The following is a 13,743-nucleotide window of genomic DNA, read 5'->3' on the forward strand; positions in this document are numbered from 1 at the left end:
CTCTCGTCAATGGTGATTGAGTCTGGGACTAGCTTTGCTTGAGGATCTCTGTTGCGGTAGCACTTTGATTTGGTTATTGAACTTGTTGTCTAGGGATAGTTTGTTGAGCATGTTAACCACCTGTTAGATTAAGGAGACTTCACTACTCGATTACCCCATCCTCGGGAATTTCTCTTCCATTTGATTTCCTTGTTTACATCGCTATTGATTGCTTGATCTTGTCACTTGTTGCTTAGTTTTATCATTTCTACCATGTTTCATTTGAAGTACTCGACCACACCCAGTAGTTTGGTAACAAACTGTGCAGTCGAGTACCCTGTTTACAGTTTCTGTTAAATTACTCGACCTGATACTCGACCACATCCAGTGCTTGGCATCAAGCTGTGTGATCGAGTATATTGCTTGTCATTGTTAGAATTCCTGTTTTTGCATGATCACCTAGGATTGTTAGAAACATCAAAACCTGTTATTGCTTGGCTTGACTCTGTGATATCTGATTGCATCTTGATTGCTAGCATCACACCCATTTGGATTGACACCTTAAATACTTCAATGACATGATAGTACTTTAAGGATAATTGATCTTAGCTAAAATCCTACTATCAAAGTGAATCGGGTTTATTTGGGTGTTTGTGTGTTACATTTGAGATTTCAGACTTGCTTAGATCAAGTTCTATTTCCATTTTCACTTAGGCTACTAACTTTGTGTTTTTCTTGTTGTCTTCTTGATCCAGGTACAACCCTGCTGTATGCAAACTCGATCAAAAGGCAACCAGAACCTCCTTTTCAACGAGCTTCATCTGATCAAGCTGAGCCGGGATCCGAGGTGGAGGTCAATCTGTAGTGGCTGTGTCCACTTTAAACTGGGGATTGTCCCATTTAGTTTAAACTCAATTTCGAACTTGTTTTTGGCCTAAGGAGGCTTTATAATTTCTTTTGAACAAGATATTTGCCTGAGGAGGCTTTTAAACCTTTCTAGGTTACGACCCAAGGGGGTATGGTTAAAATTTATATGCGGGTTTGCAAAGTCCGCTTTTAACCTTTTGTGGCCTTGTGGTTATGCTTTTGAGATTTTTAGGCTGATCAGACCTTTCTCTTTAGAATACGAGAGCTGAGCTCGGCTTAAAGCGAGTTCTCCACTTCGGGTTTAGTCAACTCGATAAATTTATTGGGCTTGGGCCTTAAAAACTTTTGTAGTTAATGCGACGGTTGCTCTTTCCCTTCTTAAGGAAAACGGCTCGTCTTTTAATGCAATAACTGCCTTTTCTCGATTTTCCAAAAATGGTTTAAACCACTCGGACACTCTACCATTAATGGATTTATGGTTCCAAGACAAACCCTAAATCATTATAAATAAAGGCTTACCTACCTCCAAGCTTTATTTAACTACGTTTTTTTTAGAGTCTTACTTGAGTAATTTGCGAGAATGGAAAACGAAAAAGTAGCTCCCATTGATCCCGGCAGCCCACTCTTCTTGTCCGGCGACGGCTTTGAACCGGCCGGCGTTCTCTTCCCTCACGCCGTCTTTCACTTTCCTTCAAAGGAGAAGAAAGAGGCTTGCGATTTTATTGACAAGGTAAATATTTGAAGTTTTTTGATTCAAAAACTTTTTGTTTCATCTTATTCACTCATCGTTATGCTAGGTCGCCGACAAGCACCGTCCCTTGTGTGAAGAGAGGCAGCGGCTGGGCCTCAAAAGGCAAACACTCGAGGCTCGCATTGCTCGGGTGGAAAGGAAGATACGGGCCTTGGAAAGTGACCCCTTTCAATGGGAGTGGCGGAACTTCGACTCCGTCGCTGAGATCCCGAAGATGCTTCGGATGTATCTCCGCGCTAAAGGAGTCCCGGGTCCCGTGAACGCCCCCGTCTGCGCCGTTCCATCTGACAGCGAAGAAGAAGACGAAGAGGAAGCCAGCACCTGTCGGAAACACGTTCGGGATCATCCCGAAGTGGATGCCAAGAACAAGGCATCCACTTCGAAGACTAAACCGGCGATGAAGGAGCCTGTTCCTGAGCCTGTTCCTGAGCCTCTTCCATAAATGTCCTCTAACTTTTTTACTTACTTTAAACTCGTAATGGGCTTCGGCCCCTTTTTATTTATGGAAACATTCTCGACTTTCTTTTCTTTTCAAATATCCTCGGAGATGCGTCTTTAAATGCAGGATCTGTTCGAGGGCATAAATCTCTCCGCGAATCACTCCATTCTTTGGATAGAATCCGCAGCTTGCTAAGGATATGGGGTTCCTATAAATAATAGTTTCAATTTCCCTTTACTCCTCACCATTCTTTTTATTTTAGTAGGTATGGAGTTCAATCTTCGCTGTTCAGAATCTATGCCTGACTTCTCCAGAATCGGAATGATGAGCGAAGATGTTCCAAATGAGCCAAACAGTCAGCCTCCTCCACCTCGCGGCTTCTTAAGATCTCAGATCCGAGCCCCATGTGCTTTGATCAAGGATCTCCCAATCAGAGACCAAGGAACAGCGACGGCGTTCATAGAGGCACTCGAGCTTCAACATCGGAGGCTTATGTTGGAAAAGAGGAGACTCCGGAAAAGGATTAACCGGATGCAACGCAGGCTTACTACGGTGTCAAGAGATCTTCACATCCTTGAATCTCACCCCGGAGAGTGGATTGAGCTTGGAATCTCTGACTTTGCTCGAATTCCGGACTGCATGATGCCAATCCTCGATCTTGCTGGTCAAGGAGTTGAAGTGTTCTGCTCGTCAACAAGATTTTCATAGTCCGAAGTGTACGATGGGGGACATTCCGTCTTTTGAATAAACGTTCTATTCCCAATTTCTTGTATGTTCGCTTAGCCGAACCTTCTATTTGCTTCACTTGTCCGCACAATCGAACCTTTTTCCTTTAATAAAGAAATAAAACAAATTTTTATTAACAGCTGAACTCGTTTCCGAGCTGCCTACGTACCCATTTCGGGATCAAGCCACATCGTAGTTCATGTACATAAACAATGCATGTAGCTTTAAACATAAAACTTCTTTAGGTTGATCACATTCCAAGGTCGCTTGACCGGATTGCCTTCTAAGTCTTTCAACCTATAAACACCGTTCCGAACCACTTCGGTAATAATGTAAGGTCCTTCCCAATTAATACCGAGTTTACCGGCACCTTCTTCTTTTTTGTTGTCAAAGACGCGCCTTAATATATAATCTCCCACGAAGAAAGGCCTACTTTTAACCTTAGAATTGTAATACCGGGCTGCTGCCTGCTGGTAATTCTGGATCCGAATTAGAGCTTGATCACGCCTTTCATTTATGGTATCTAGTGAATCATTAAGCATTGCTGAATTTTCTTCCTCATTTAACGGTGCTTCTGTTCGGCGAAGTCCGGGCACATTGAGTTCAGCTAGTACTACCGCCTCCATGCCGTAAACCAAAGAGAATGGAGTTTCTCATGTAGGCCGCCTAGGGGTTGTACGATAGGCCCATAGGACGGGTTGGAGTTCTTCATACCATCCTCCCTTTAGATGACTTAAGCGTTTCTTGAGATTGCTTAATATTGTCTTGTTTGCGGCTTCAGCTTGACCGTTTCCTTGCGGATATCGTGGAGTAGAATAACTAACTTTGATTCCGTAGTCCGCACAAAAGGCATCAAACTCGTGTGAAATGAATTGCGGTCCATTATCAGTGACTATTTCGTATGGAACTCCATGTCGACATATAATGTTTTTCCAAATAAAGGTCTTCACCGCCGAATCCTTGATACCAACATACGCCTCAGCTTCAATCCATTTTGAAAAGTAGTCCGTAAGGACTAAAAGGTACTGTACACCTCGAGTTGATTTGTGTAATGGTCCAATGATGTCCATTGACCACCTCATAAACGGGTATGGGGCGGAAATGGAGGAAAATAATTCCGACGGTTGATGGATCAATGGTGCATGGAGTTGGCAGCGCTTGCATCTTTGGGCGAACTTAACACAATCTGTGATCATAGTGGGCCAAAAATACCCCATTCTTTTAACTTTAAAAGCCATAGCTCTTCCTGATGAATGACTCCCACATAATCCTTCATGCACTTCGCTCATGACGATTTCGACTTCGGGCCCAAAAATGCATAATAGGTAAGGGTCACTGACACCTCGTCTATATAACGCATCCTTTGACAGACAAAATTTCGCGCTAACGACTTTCATTTTCCTGGCCTGCCATTTATTCTTTGGGAGCTCACCTGTCGTGATGTAGTGCTTTATTGGCTCCCTCCAGTCAGCCCCCCAGTCTTTAGCCGGAATTTGGTCAACTTTGTGAAATATTCGTGGCTCTGGTTTGGGATGCTCGTTTGGTTCAAGAATATCCTCTTCGATTAATGGCTCGGTTTCTAACATCGTTTCTGGAATCACTTCTTCAGCTAAGACAACGGGTTCCTTGTTAGATGTATTTGATCCCTTTGACTTCCTTCGTTTGTTGGATGGTGGTTCGATATCTGGTTTGCCACGGTCGCGTGCCGCTGCTCGAGATCTTGTAACGACGAGGGTTTCTTTGCTGTCTTGAATGCTTCGCTCCGAAATGCACTCCACTGGAATAACTCTCTTTAACTCAGGATCTGATGTTGATGCCAATGCGGCAAGTGCATCCGCAGTTGAATTCTCTCCCCGAGGTATGCGGATTAATTCGAATTTCGAGAAATTTTTAGATAAATCCTTCACCACTTCGAGGTACGCTTCCATTCTTGAATCTTTGGCTTCATAGTCTCCATTAAATTGGTTAACTACTAATTGCGAATCGCAATAAGCCAATATTTCCTTAGCTCCAACTCCTTGTGCTAATCGAAGTCCGGCAATCAAGGCTTCGTATTCTGCCTCGTTGTTGGAGGCATTGAATAACAACCGGAATGACTGTTCTAGAATTTCTGATGTTGGAGACTCCAACTTGATTCCCACTCCGGATCCTTGTTTTGTTGAAGACCCATCTACGTGTAATTTCCAAGTTTGGTTCTCCGGTTGTTCTATCGTTCCAGGTATTGGTAGTTCGGTCAGGAAATCTGCTAAGACCTGAGCCTTCATACTGATCCGGCTTTTGAACTCTATGTCGTATTTGCTTAATTCCACACCCCATTTTGCCAAACGTCCGGACTGATTTGGACTATGAAGTATTGTTCGGAGTGGTTGGTTGGTTAATACTTCTACCGGATGGGATTGAAAATACGGGCGCAGCTTCCGGGCCGAAGTTACCACCGCGAGTGCAAGTTTTTCCATCATTGTGTATCTTGTTTCCGGATCCCTCATTGACTTGCTCAGGTAGTAAATTGGTTTCTGCTCCCCACGGTCTTCCCGAACCAAGACTCCACTAACCGCGTGGTTCGAAACCGACACGTATAAATAAAGTTTTTCATCCACTTCTGGTTTGGACAATATAGGCGGAGTGGTTAAGTATGCCTTAAGCTGCCCAAAAGCTTCTTCACACTTCTCATCCCAAAGGAATCCTTTGTTCCCTTTTAGAATTTGGTAGAAGGGCAACGACTTATCTGTTGATCTTGAGATAAAACGATTCAGAGCCGCAATCCGCCCAGTCAACCGTTGTACTTCTTTGAAATTTCTTGGAGAGGGCATGTTTAGAAAGGCGTCAATTTGATTTGGATTGGCTTCAATCCCTCTTTCTGTCACGATATAACCAAGAAATTCTCCGGACGGGACTCCAAATGTGCACTTCGCCGGGTTCAGCTTCATTTGATATTTGTTGAGAATATCAAAACATTCCTCTAGATGCTTAACGTGATCCTCTTTTTTTAATGACTTAACTAACATATCATCTATGTAGACTTCCATTGTTTTCCCGAGATGATTATGGAACATCTTGTTAACCAACCGTTGATAAGTTGCTCCTGCATTTTTCAAACCAAAAGGCATCACCTTATAACAATAGATACCTCTATCTGTGATAAATGACATTTTTTCTTGATTTTCGGGGTTCATCATTATTTGATTATAACCCGAGAAGGCGTCCATGAATGTTAACAGCTCGTTCCCAGCAGTGGACTCTACAAGTCGATCTATATGTGGGAGCGGGAAACTATCTTTGGGACATGCTTTATTTAGGTCTGTGAAATCGATGCAAACCCTATCTTTCCCATTCTTCTTTTTGACAACGACAGTGTTTGCTATCCATTCCGGGTATTGCACTTCTCTTATGGACCCTATCTTCAAAAGTTTATCTACTTCGTCATTTACTATTTTGGCTCGCTCCACTCCGAGCTTTCTTCTTTTCTGTTTCACCGGCTTGAAGCTCGGATCTACGTTTAGCTCGTGACAAATTATACTTGGATCTATACCAGGCATGTCTGCTGCTGACCATGCAAACGATGTTTTGTTTCTCTTTAAAAGTTCGACCAAAGCTTCTTTTATTTGGCCAGTCAGAGTTGCTCCAATTCGAATTTTCCGGTCCGGCTTGTCTTCTTCCAACACCACTTCGATTACTACATCATCTTTCTTCTGCTCGCTAGGAAATTTTGTTCTTAGTCCCTCTTTTGCGGGCTTCGTTAATTGCTATTGAATCTTCATACGGTGGCTAGCTAGGTAACACGTCCGTGAAGCTTCTTGATCTCCCCGAATTGTTTCCACCCCATTTGATGTTGGAAATTTGATACATTGATGGTATGTAGAGGGGACTGCTTTCATTCGATAAATCCAGGGAGTCCCGAGGATGATGTTGTAAGCTGCGGGCTTATCGAAGACAACGAAGTCCACGATCTTCGATACCTTCTTGGCAAGGACCGGTAGCTTGGTTGTTCCGAGAGACATGGCTGACTCGCTTGTGAACGCAACTAACGGAGATGGGGGTCCTACTATGTCTCCTCGGCTGATTCCCATTCTTTCTAGAGTACTTAAAAAGATCAAATCGACCGAACTGCCTGTATCTATAAGGATCCTTGATACTTCGAAGTTGGCAACGTCAAGGGTAATGACTAGAGCATCGTCATGCGGTCTTTCGAGGTACCGCGTTTCTTCTTCATTAAATGATATTGATGCACCTTGAACATCGACTTCTTCGCTTAAGCTTGCTTTGAGTAGGATATTTTGTCTATGTTTCTTGATGGAACTTATCGAATCTCCGCAAAATTTTGAGCCTCCTAGAATCACATTGATCTTACCCTTCGAACTCCTTGGTTCTTCCTCGTTGGATAACCTTGGTCTTTTGGAATCTTGATCTTTGGAGTTTTCCTTTGTTTCGTGGTATTCCTTCACAAAATCTTTTATATCGAATTTGGAAAGATCTCCACTGGCCCTAAGCTCTGCGAGGTGCTTTTTAAGAACGCTGCAATCCTTGGTTAAATGTCCGGTTACTTTATGAATATCGCAATATAGACTTTCATCACGGACCCAAGTGTTTGATCTTCCTTTCCCTTGGAATTGCTTTCCGACGGTACTGTTGAAGGGTTGCGACCCAAATTTCCTTGGTCCTTTGCTCTCCCTAGGCTCGAACTTCTTGGTAGGGACGGTGATTACCGGTTTTTCTTGTTTATTCCTTTTGGCAAAACTTTCTTTTTCGTCCTCTACCTCCATCCAGTTGTTCGCGCGAAAGAGTGCATCCTGAATTGTGTCTGGTTTATGAAGTATTAAGTCTTCTTTAAACCTTGAATCATGTCGCAATCCTTTTCGTAGGGCAGATAAAGCTGATTGCTGCGAGATTCTTGGGAGCTTTGACAGCACTCCTTTGAATTTGGTGATGAAAACTCGAAGTGACTCATTAGATCCTTGCGATAAGTTCCAAAGATCGGCATCCGAAATGCTTTTATCCATAAGGATGGAGTATTGCTTTAAGAATACGGCTGATAGTTCGTCGAAATTGCTGATCGAACCCGGCTCTAATTGGGTGAACCACATTAGAGCTTGGCCACATAGATTCTCCGAAAAAAGCTTGCAGTAGCCTGCGCCCTCATCAGCTTCATCTAATTCGACTCTTCCAGCAGCGATCAGAAAAGCTGCGAGATAGCTTTTTGGATCCTCCAATCCGCTGTAAGGGTCCAACTTGAGTTTCCGGGAATCTTTGATCCTCAAACTTGCAATTCGCGAGATGAAAGGTGTTCGCCTAGCCTCTTCAATGACTCGATTGATGTCTGGCTCCGAACTTGTAGCTTGATGAAATTTTGATTTCATTTCTTTTAATTCCTGGCTAACCTTCCTCATGGTCTCGAACTGGTCGAGGTTCTCCTGCTCGTATTGAGCTGCAAGTTGTTCTTCATCTCCGAGCTGTGTCTCTTCTTCCAACGTCTGAGCTACATTATTAGTAGCACCAGGAGTTGTTTGTCCGCTGGTTTCATTTCGTGCAGCGGAACTTGGCGAGTTGAATATCCCTCTTCGGATTCCCACAAGGTTTCCTGCACTCAAAGAGCGAACACGAGTTTGTATAGTATTGACGTTTTGACTAAGAGATACCTGGGATGTTTGCAACGTATCGACGGCCTTTTCCACATCCGAGAACTTTTGTGATATGTCCGACATGGTTTGCTGCATAGCTTTGAGGGTTTCGGCCAATGATGTCTCAATGGCGTCTCCTCCGGACATTGTTTCTTATCTCGGGAATGTAGTAAAGAAAAAATATGACCACTCAAGAACTCTCTCTCCCCACAGGCGGCACCAAAATGTGGATGTCGGATTCACACACTCAAGTATTTTATTAAGTAGGAAAGATTATTCTTGAGGGACAAAAATGAATAAGTAAAAACTTCTAAATTGCTACGAAAATTGCTATAGTATTTCTTTCTTGAGAGGAAGCCCCTTTTTACATGGCCATTGGCCTTTTATTTATACATAGAGAAACGACATTAAAATGAATAATTAAGTACAATTATTCCTTCTTAAATGTGTCCGTTTTGATTCTTCGACTTTAATGCTCAACGTTTGAATTTGAGTTGACTCTGATCTTCATGGGCCTCGCCTTTTTGGCCCAAGTATCCTTGAACTGACTTACCCGTGTCTTCTACACCGAACTCGTGCCACAGTGCAGTCACTTCGGATTCTCGAAGTGGTGATAACCACTTCGACCGTTCCTTCGGCTCATGGGTTCAATGGGCTTTGTCCTTTATGGGCCATTACCTTGACTACGTGGCAATCTTTGGTTGGTCTCGGACTTCTGGTGCGGGATCCGACACCAACAGGATTGATCTCGCCTTTCATCGATTGTATCAAGAACGTCTTCTAATAATTTAGAATTTAGTTCTTCGATAAGAGGAGCTTTGCTCCGGCGTAAACCAGGAACATTCAGTTCGGCTGGGACTACAGCTTCCATCCCATATACTAATGAAAATGGAGTTTCTCCCGTTGCTCGTCTCGGGGTTGTTCGATATGCCCACAACACAGGTTGCAGCTCGTCATACAAACCACCTTTCCGAGCATTCAAACTCTTTTTAAGATTGCTGAGAATGGTTTTATTGGAAGCTTCTGCTTGCCCATTTCCTTGAGGATACCTCGGCGTTGAATAGCTAAGTTTTATTCCCCAACCGGAACAAAAATCTTCAAATTCATTTGAAATGAATTGAGGACCGTTGTCCGTTACTATTTCGTAAGGAATTCCATGGCGACAAATAATGTGTTTCCACAAAAATGTTTTTACCACAGAATCTTGTATATTTACGTAGGCTTCTGCTTCGATCCATTTGGAAAAATAGTCCATTAGAACTAATAGGTATTGGACGCCTCGGGTTGAGCGATGCATTGGACCAACTATATCCATTGACCACCTAATGAAAGGGTATGGAGCGGATATAGATGACAGAATTAACCGATGCAGTCAGAAATCATAGTTGGCCAGAAATATCCTAACCTTTTGATTTTGAAAGCCATTGGACGTCCCGAAGAATGACTACCACAAAGCCCTTCGTGGACCTCGCTTGTCATTATTTCAACTTCGGGTCCGAAAATACATAAAAGGTAAGGATCACTAACGCCTCGCTTGTACAATGACTCTTTAATTATACAATACTTAGCGCTGATGATTTTTAATTTGCGAGCTTGCCGTTTGTTCGATGGAAGTTCCCCATTAAGGATGAAATTTTTGATGGGTACCCTCCAGTCAGCCCCCCAATCATTAGCAGAAGTATTATCCTTGAGTATAAACTTCCTTGGTTTGGGTTCGGAAGGAATATCAGGATCTTCGATTGTTTCCCGAACCTCTTCATCACCTGGAGGTGTCTGTTCAGTTCGAGACGGTTCTTCAGCGGGAACCTCTTGATCCTTTAATTTTCTTCTTGGCTTTCTTTTAGGAAGTTCCAATGGTGAAGTAAGTTCATCATCTTGAGATTTTACTCGTGATCTGGTGACCACAAATGAACTATTTTCATTTCTGGAGCTTGACTTTGGAATTTCGATATGCTCGGCATCCAAAATGTTATCGTTTTCTGTTTCTTCAACTGAAATACTTCGCAAAGAAATACATTCAACTGGGATAACTCGTTTGAGCTCGGGATCTGAGGTAGATGCTAGGGCAGCTAAAGCGTCTGCCGAAGTGTTTTCTCCCCGAGGGATTCGAACTAATTCGAAGTCTTTGAATTTTCCGGCTAATTTTTTTACAGCCGAAAGATAGGCTTCCATTCGAGGAGCCTTAGCTTCGTAATCTCCAGCGATTTGGTTTACAACCAGCTGAGAATCACAATAAGCTATTATTTTTTCTGCTCCAATTGCAAGAGCAAGCCGAAGTCCTGCTAAGAGAGCTTCGTATTCTGCCTCATTGTTCGAAGCCGGAAACATTAATCGAAAAGACTGTTCGATTATTTCCTTTGTCGGAGTTTCGAGCCTAATACCGATTGCCCAACTAGACAAGTAGAAAGGTCGACAATCCTAATGTCAAAATCGGATGCTAATCTTGTTACACCAAGTGTGGAAAATTCCAATTCTTGTATGATACACTTGCTCTTGTCAAAGAATGTAGATTCAGGTCACATTATGGAGCATAAAGATAATGAAGTTGAAAGAAGTAAGAGCGTTGAGAAGCAACCATCGAAAACGCTAGTAAGTGGAATCTATGATCTTATTCGCTATTGGAACTATTCCACAATTCATCGTTGCATTAAGTACTCCGTTTTAATTGACTCAACTTCTAGTATAATTCACTTGATTATATTCTTAAGTGTCAAGAGAAAAACAGGTTGCGTCGACTTACGCCATAAAGGGAGAGAAACCGCAGCAAAAAAGAGCTTAACTTCGGATCCAACGGAGGAACTAACAAGGCATGTTAACATACCACCATATCCAGAGCCTATGTTGTGTCTACCAGCTACTAAGGAAAGAGAGGATGTCACCAACAACTTTTTACCTCAAGAAGAACCCCCAGATCAAACTTCAAGTTCTTTTGCTTTGCTAAACACGGGACATAAGTTCACCATCGAACTTGACCAAGTAAGTAGTTCACTTGTTCAATTTGTTTCTAATAGTTTGAGTGATGTGATAATGAACTTAATAAGCACTGAAGAATGTGAGCAAAACGTAGGTTCTTTAAATGATCTTATGGAACGAATTTCTTGTCGTAAAGAAGATCGAGTAGTTGATACACTTTGTGATATACTTTGTGATACAGTTTATGGATGAGAGATTGTTCAAACTAAACTTGTTTTACCTGCTTATATTGTTGCCATGACTGCCATAACACACTTGTTTCTTGCCCAAAGTGTTGATGAACTTGCAGGTACCATCAAAGAACACACGAAACATAAAGACGATTCACCGGAAAAGAAGAAACTCGTGGACCAAAGTCAAAACTTGAGTGGACCAGCACCATTAATGATCACACCACCTGTCATGGAGACTAGGAGAGTTCCAAACTCTTGCCTAATTAAAGAGGAACCACCAGATTTTAAAGCTCAAGTCAAAACCCGAGAAGGAGCTACACAAGGAACACCACAAACCATTACACCAGACCCAAAAGGAGGAGTGATCCTTTCCTTCTGTCCCAAAGAACAGCCATCTGATGCACCATGCATCACCAAATCACCACCACATCAAGGTAAGACTCTAGCCTCCCGAAAACGAATAAAAGCTAACTTGCTTTCTCTTGGTGTAGATTCTATAGTTTCGAGGACGAAAATTTTTCAAGGGAGAGGGTATGATGCGGACATCCAAACCACACAATACCAGGATGATGGGAGAATCAAACCAGCAGCTGAACCAAAGCTCATTCAAACCGGATGCACAACTCCAATCAGACCCGACAAGGACATATGCTCAGTATTTGAAGCATATCAGCTCAAACACGACGATTCAAGGCATGAAACCACTGGGAGATTGTTCACAGCTCAGCTACAAAACATCACGAAGAAGAATCATCCAAAAATCTATTACCATCAAGAAGTTATGGAAGTTACAAGTCAGCAGACCTCCAACCGACGCGACGGAGACATGCGTCCATTCATTGAATCACCCCGGGCGAACCAGGAGGAACCGAGTTTTAAAACAACTTGTTTTGGAAACTTAACCCATCAGAGGAGCTTGTCGAATTGGAATCAAGTCGATACCAATTTTGGTTTGAGAGATATTAAGTTTCTAAACCGGAGGACCCTGGACTTGCCTTATTTGGAGTTTTCCAACTTTGGATCTTTACAAACGTATGTGTGGCAACCAGGGGAGCTTCTACATCATCTAGAAGACCTTAAGAGAATATTTATGTGCAGAAAGGACCATTGGATCAGGTGGATCCAATCTTACCCAACCATACATCAAGACTTACTAAATATAGACCCGAGAGCATTCAATGCCCATCCCCAACGGCTATGTTCTGATTTGAGGCATCGAATGAGTGTTTCCATAAGGCTTCTCAATCATGGTTACACCCAGAAGCTTTCTAGATACAAAGGAGGCGAGCACACCTTCCATTTATGGCCTAAATCCGCCATAAAAGCTCCAATGGCCACAAGATCAAGGCACCATCAACACTTGATCATCTATCATTTAATTTTGTGTATTTTATTTCTTATTTAAGCTTTAAGACCGTTTTCTACTGTCCTAGAGTCGAGCCTATATAAGCTCAAGTCATTTCATTGTAATACTCACCCTTAATCATCGATTTTAATAAACGTTAAGTTTTCTTTCAAAGACAAGTTCTTTGTGTTCCTTTTCATTTTGAGTTTAGTGTGAGATACACTCTTCTCTTGTGAAGCTGCGGATCAGTTTGTTGTGTGATTCAACATTCTTATTCGTTCATTGATTGAGTGAGTCAATCGCATCTATCCATCGTCTCATCCCTTGATTCACGAGAGAGTGCGTTATAGCCAGCTCGTGAATTCCACCTTCCGCAAATTAAGCTTGGAATCTCTTGATCATTGAGTGATCATAAGTTGGATTGGTTCCAATCTTATATCACTAACCCAACCGGGGAACAATTCCCCTGGGTCAGGGAAATCTTCCTATTGTCGACGGATTCCTTATGGAAGATCTTGATGTCACCCGATCAGACGATTTCATCAAAGTTCGTCAAGAGCTTAATGAAATGAAGTCGAAATTTCATCAGGCTACCAGTTCGGCGCCTGAGATCGATCGAGTAATCGAAGAAACTCGTCGAACGCCCTTTACCTCAAGAATCTCGAACCTTCGGATCAAAGATTCTCGAAAGGTTAAGTTACCAGCTTACGATGGTAAAGGAGATCCTAAAAATCACCTCGCTGCTTTTCAGATCGCTGTAGGCAGAATTGATCTAGAACCAGGCGAGGAAGATGCCGGATTTTGCAAACTATTTTCCAAGAATCTTTCCGAACCGGCTCTGTTATGGTTCACTCAGTTAGAACCAGAAACTATTG

At 42.6% G+C, this 13,743-nt stretch overlaps 1 protein-coding gene across 1 annotated transcript; it reads left to right on the forward strand.

Moving 5' to 3' along the window:
• The first annotated feature begins 10,778 nt into the window (after positions 1-10,778).
• On the forward strand, positions 10,779-13,047 carry LOC110227679. The gene is made up of 2 exons (XM_021022838.1): positions 10,779-10,966; positions 11,103-13,047. Exon 2 carries the CDS (start codon positions 11,588-11,590, stop codon positions 12,926-12,928), a length of 1,341 nt encoding a protein of 446 aa, XP_020878497.1. The 5' UTR covers positions 10,779-10,966; positions 11,103-11,587; the 3' UTR covers positions 12,929-13,047.
• The last annotated feature ends 696 nt before the right edge of the window (positions 13,048-13,743 follow it).

The sequence above is a fragment of the Arabidopsis lyrata genome (assembly GCF_000004255.2).
Source record: "Arabidopsis lyrata subsp. lyrata unplaced genomic scaffold ARALYscaffold_6, whole genome shotgun sequence".
In the NCBI taxonomy this organism is placed as follows: Eukaryota; Viridiplantae; Streptophyta; class Magnoliopsida; order Brassicales; family Brassicaceae; genus Arabidopsis; species Arabidopsis lyrata.